Raw genomic sequence first — 6,000 nt, 5'->3', positions numbered from 1 at the left:
AAAAACAGTCAAATAAAATCGCACTGAAGCATGTCCAATTATGCATACATCCATCATCATGAAAACAACTAATTTGGTCATTCCTTTTATTTTTAATAAAGAAAAATTCAACTTACATTATAAAAAAGTGCAATGTTTGGACTTAATTTTTTAGGTATGCAGTGAAATGATAATTTTCTCGTATTATAATTTCTTCCTCCACAAGCACGAAAGTAGAGAAAAGCTACTCGTCGAACATTGTTGATTAGTCAGTCAAGGCGGCTAGTAATAATTCAAGCACATATATGAAAAGCCTATGAAAATAATAGAACAGCGTAGTACTTCTCTTAAATTAATTATTAGCTTTATCATAATACTATAGCAACCAATTTCGCGGACATTATCATTTTATTAACCTATAATTTATTTTCTAAATCTCTCTTATTTTTTACAATTTTTCCTAAATAAGGTTCAACAAACTGAATTATGCCGCTAGGGTGTGGAGATGTGCAAATTCATATGAGACCAATCTCTATTATTATATATAAAGTTGTAGAGACATATTAGCCACTTTCCACTCAGCTTCCTTTTGACATTATTTGTCTGCTTTCCCACGCAAACAAGCCCTTATATATGAAACACTAGTAAATTTCAGTTCATCAGACATTGTAGTTAATAAACCTCAAAATTTTCCCACAGGCCATGGAGGATAACGTTCCTTGCAACCCCAGTCGCGGATCGGACGGTCTAGATCGCGACATCTGTCCATCCCGGATCTCCCTCCGAGCGTTAGATCTATCCGACGTCAACGACTTCATGGCGTGGGCCACGGACGAGAGAGTGGCTCGTTTTTGCACTTGGGAGCCCTACACAAACAAAGAGGACGCGATAGAGTACATTAAGGATAAAATCATTCCTCATCCTTGGTTTAGGGCTATTTGCTTGGATGGCAAGGCAATCGGGTATATATTGGTGGCTTCGAATTCGGGCAACGACGCTTGTAGAGGAGAGATAGGGTTCGGGCTGGCGTATAAGTATTGGGGCAAAGGGATCGCCTCGAGGGCAGTGGATTTGGTGGTCGAGAGTGTGTTCGAGGATTGGCCTCATTTGGAGAGGCTTGAGGGTCTTGTGGATGTGCATAATTTGGGGTCACAAAAGGTGCTTGAGAAATGTGGGTTTTTGAGGGAAGGTGTTCTTAGGAAGTTTTGTTTGATCAAGGGTAAGTCTAGGGACATGGTCAGTTTTAGTTGGGTTAGCTCAAGTGATTCATTACGTGCAAATGACTATTAATATTAGTTTTTGTATTTGTGTGTTTCCAAGTGCTTCCTTAAATATAAGCCTCAATAATGCTTTGTATCTATAGTTGTTGGTTGTTCATGGCTTGGTGTTAATCCGGAGATTAGCATTTGAATAATCATTTTTTGAGTGTCTTAACTCTCTGATTTACAAAAATTGGGAAAGACATTCCTTCCTTCCAACTACATTGTATTAGTACCCATTAAAATTTCAGAAACCCAACTAAAGACCAGAAACCCAACCAAAGAAATATTCTAATATTATTTTAGGTTTACTTAAAATAATGATGTGAAACGAACAGGAGTTACAAGAGAGACATTCCAATTCAAGGTAAAGTACAGTATAAGGATAACGAACAGCTGTTTTTCAATCCCAAAAAGACATTCCAAAACCTGTTATTATTGATATGTTAAAACTTATTCATTATTGATATACCTTCAATGAGAATCGCCATCTCAAAGAGAACACTATAGAGAGAGGTAATATTTAGATAAATACACAAAAGGGTTGAATATCTATAGCTCGTTACTGGTTTCCCGTGACTGGACTGTCACGGCCTCTCTTGATGTCATCCCAGCCTCTGACCCAAGGCTGTCCCGGCAATGCTCGTGTTTCCGGCGAGGAATAGGTGTTAAGGTTGCTCATAACTTGTTTCGACACAGCTTCAAACACCTATTCGAATGTAAAACAAAAACAAAAAATGACTAAGTAAAATCGATAAAGAACAAATGAAGAGACAAATGTACAAATTTTTCTCACGGGATTTTCTTGGACCGCTTCGGGTGGCTTCTCTTGACCAGTCACCCACTTCCAGAGATCGGGATTTTCCTACACGATAAATCAATCAATCAAATGGTGAGATAACAATTGACGATTAATCAGTCATTCGGGTTATTCATGGTGATTTATAAAAATGGAGCTATGACGACAGCAGTTTCGGATAAATCTTGGTGACATTCGTGATGGGCCATCGGATAAACATGTAGAATTGGCAAATGGCCAAATAGGAATTGGGTTTTACAATCTCCATAACACCGATACATATTGATTAGAGACATGACAATATAGTTACCAGATCAAGGACAAATGAAAGAGCTTTGACTCCATTCTCGTCCATGGCGTGGATATTATCCTCAACCCATTTTCCCAGTACCAAATCCAGTTCCAGAAACCCTCTCTGTTTGCTTCTGTATATCAGTCTGATTCCATAATACCAGAAAAAAAATCAGCGTTAAAAAAAAAAAAAAAAAAAAAAAAAAAAAAAAAGGTTCACGATTATAGTTTGAAAGAAAAATAAATAAATACAATAATTTGATTAGAATACTAACCTGTTGTAAATCTGCCTCTTGCTCTCCTCGTCGGAGAAATCAATACTTAGTGGCTCCGTTTTTCCATGATTGTCGGAATAAAAACGGTGAATGCCACCATGTGCATAACCAGGAACATCACGCCTGCCAAGTGTTCGATCAAATTTCCGAGTCAATTTACGAGTTCGATGAAAATAGATTGGAAGGTAACGAAGGTGTCACACAAACCGAATCGGAATGTCGGCGCGAGCGAGAACGGTCGACTTCACTACCCGCTCGGCTATGATCAATGCTCTTCTCAAACTCCCCATCTCTTTTTGCTTCGAGGAAAAATTTCAAAGCTATTTCGCCAAGGCTCGCTCTGGCTCTGCAAGGCAAATAAATTGGGGGTTTTCGATTTAATCTATGTTTTTTTTTTTCATTATTATTAAGCATTCCCCAATTTTTACTACTTGCGGCGAAAAAGAAAGTCACGTGGCTTTGATCTAAATCACTGACTTAGTTTCAAATTTGCAGCTAAATATAGTATTTTTAATAGTTGTCTTGCTGGTTTTTTTTTTTTTTTTTAATTCTTTTAGGTGTGTCATCTCATGAATGAGTGATTGTGATAGAGAAACGTAGACCTAAAAATTATCAAAATATCAAAGACTATACTTCATATTTAAAAATATATCTAAAAATAAACTGTCAATATTTCGGACACATGTCTTTTTGAACAAATAAGTCAATCTATCTTCTCATCATGGTTTTAAAAGGAGTTTTCAAGGCGCGCCTCTTGAGGCGAAGCGGTCGGAAGTCTCTAACAGGCTCAAGTCTGGAAAAAAAAATGTGACTAGCGCCTTGGATCATTTAGGCGTGCACTTGGAGCGTACGCCTGGAAAATAAATGCTCCAAGCGAGCCTGGAATGGCTGGTCTAGGAAAAAAAAAATTGGCCCCGTTTTAATTTTCGAGCCTGATTTTTTTTAATCATAAACTAATAAAAACAAACGAAAATTAAAAAACTTAGGGTTTAAATTTCAATCATTGTTCTTTGACGCTGCTCTCCACGCGAGTTTCTGAAACGTTCGAACTTCCACCATCTCCACGCTGCTTTTCTCCTCCATCTCCACGCTGCTCTTCTCCTCCATCTCCACGCTTCATCTCCACGCTGCTCTCCTGCTCCATCTCCAAGCTGCTCTTCTGATTCGGTAAGCTTTTTTTCTTTTTCCTTGTTTTCAATCTAGGCAAATTTTTGATGGATCGTTGTTGAATATAAGATGTCGAGGATAATGTATTTTGTTATATTTTTCTCTTCTGCTCATCTTCATCTCCATGATATATTTTGTAGGATAATGTCTTAAAAAAAAGGATTTTTCTCATAAGTTTTGTACGGAGCATCCGGTTGAAGACGAGTTTCATGGGAAAAAAATTTACACCTACTTCAAGTGTAATTTTTGCGAAAAAATTATTAAAGGAAGCATCAAACGTGTGAAAGATTATCTCGCCGGGATTCACAATAATGTCGCACCATGCGACAAGGTCACAGATGAAGTCAAGAAGCTATGTGCCGATAATCTTAACGGTACTAGAGCCTCGAAAGAGATGGCTGCAATAAACAAAGAGGAGTAGATAGCCAATGGTTCGTATTTTGGTTCTTTTCAAGAGGGTGGTTCTTCTACCGGGGATGTGCCTTTCTTTGCGCCCGATCGTGGTGTACGAGGACCGATGGGCAGATTTGTGAGGGAAAGAGTATCGGAATAGAGTGGCCCTCGACATAACGCGATTCATTTACGAAAATGGAATTGCATTCAATGTCGTAAGGAATCCATCATTCATTAGTATGATGCGCTCTGTTGGGAATTTCGGTCGAGGATTAACTTTGCCGTCCATGTATGAGATACGACATGGTGTTTGGAAAAGGAAGTAAAGACAACGATGAAGGCGATTGATGAAGTGAAGCTTACGTGGGCCAAGATCGACGTAACAATAATGTCAGATGGGTGGTTGGACATCAAACAAAGAGGCATCATCAACTTTCTCGTCAACAATCTATATGGTACGGTTTTTTTTAAGTCTATCGATGCATCAGCTTATGTCAAAGATGCGGATTTATTGTTCAAGATGCTTGACGACGTGGTTGAAGAAGTCGGAGAGGAAATTGTTGTCCAAGTTGTGACCGATAATGCGAGTGCATATAAATCCGTAGGCAAAAAGTTGATGGAGAAAAGAAAGTGTCTTTATTGTACGCCATGTGCGGCTCATTACATCGATTCATGCTTGAGAAAATTTGAGAGTTTCTGTAACATCGAAATGCTTTACACAAAGCAAAGACCGCGGCCAAGTTCATCTATAATCATTCATGGGTGTTGAGTTTGATGAGAAGGTTCACCGAGAAAGAAATTGTTCGGCCGACCGTCACAAGATTCGCCACAACCTTTTTTACTCTGCAAAGGTTTAAGGAGTTGAGGCAACCTTTAGAAGCCATGTTTGCTTCCAAAGAATGGGCTTCTAATACGTGGGCAAAGAAAGCCGAAGGGAAACAATGAAGAAAATCATAGTTAAAGATGATTTCTTTTGGCGAGGAGAAACATATGCTCAAAACCACCGGGCCTTTTGTTAAAGTGTTGAGGATGGTAGACGGTGAAAAGGCTCCGGCAATGGGATTCATCTATGATGGCAAGGATAAAGCAAAGGAAGAGATATCTAAGGAATTCAAAGGAGAAGAGAGCATCTACAAAAAGATTTGGGACATCATAGATGTGAAATGGGAACGTTAACTACATCACGAACTTCATGCGGCTGCTTACTTCTTGAACCCGCATCTTCACTATAGCCCTAACTACTTTGTTGATAAGATGTTAAAATGGGTCTTTATGCGTGCATGGGTAGGCTTATTCCCGATGCGGATTATGTGAAAGCCATTGACCAACTTGAAGATTTTAAGTTGAGGAAAGGGTTGTTTGGCATGAGAGCGGCTCTATTACGCTATCAAACACGTTAGGATGAACAAGTTGGTATATGTCATGTTTAATAAGAGATTGAAAGATCGTCACATGAAGCTAAAGAATAGACAAAGTAACGGTGATGAGGAATTTGATCCTTTGATCGTTGACGACATGGCTTCCGATGATGAATGGCTATTTGAAAATGAGGATCAAAATGAAGATGGAAGTGGAGATGAGAGCGGAGAAGTTAATGAGACTAATGGAACAAATGCTTCTTCTTCCAAAAGAAAGAAGCAAAGCGATGGAGGAAGAACAACCAAGAAGGCGAGAGGTAATTATACTTTGATCAACTAAGTTCTATGTTTTTTTATTTATTTTTTGTAATTTGCTTGATACCTTTAATAACATATTATCATGTATAGGCAACGGAACTATGGTGTTTGATGAGGACACAGAAGATGATGATAGTTTCGCGGATCACGAAGAACATGAC

General features: G+C 38.6%; 1 protein-coding gene across 1 annotated transcript; it reads right to left on the bottom strand.

Moving 5' to 3' along the window:
- Positions 1-1,599: 1,599 nt before the first annotated feature.
- Positions 1,600-3,056, bottom strand: SDHAF2 (succinate dehydrogenase assembly factor). Its single transcript, XM_089617703.1, has 5 exons — positions 2,811-3,056; positions 2,604-2,726; positions 2,348-2,474; positions 2,035-2,103; positions 1,600-1,947 (listed from the first exon to the last, which is right to left on the bottom strand). The coding sequence occupies exons 1-5, from the start codon at positions 2,891-2,893 to the stop codon at positions 1,801-1,803; spliced, it is 549 nt and encodes a 182-aa protein (XP_089473829.1). The 5' UTR covers positions 2,894-3,056; the 3' UTR covers positions 1,600-1,800.
- Between the last annotated feature and the right edge of the window lie 2,944 nt (positions 3,057-6,000).

This window comes from Urtica dioica, chromosome 6, assembly GCF_054948205.1.
Source record: "Urtica dioica subsp. dioica isolate 48M chromosome 6, U.dioica_male_clone48M_v1_H2, whole genome shotgun sequence".
Lineage (NCBI taxonomy): Eukaryota > Viridiplantae > Streptophyta > Magnoliopsida > Rosales > Urticaceae > Urtica > Urtica dioica.
The sequence above is the reverse complement of the archived record's forward strand: the minus strand, read 5'-3'. Positions and strand labels throughout refer to the sequence as shown.

Bases quoted from the DNA above. Each gene is read 5' to 3' on its own strand.
- SDHAF2 (XM_089617703.1), bottom strand. From the start codon at position 2,893: ATGGGGAGTTTGAGAAGAGCATTGATCATAGCCGAGCGGGTAGTGAAG. The intron at 2,475-2,603 runs GTTAGTATTCTA...TTATGGAATCAG, and splicing joins AAGAGGCAGATTTACAACAG to ACTGATATACAGAAGCAAAC. The intron at 2,104-2,347 runs GTAACTATATTG...TTTATCGTGTAG, and splicing joins TTTCATTTGTCCTTGATCTG to GAAAATCCCGATCTCTGGAA.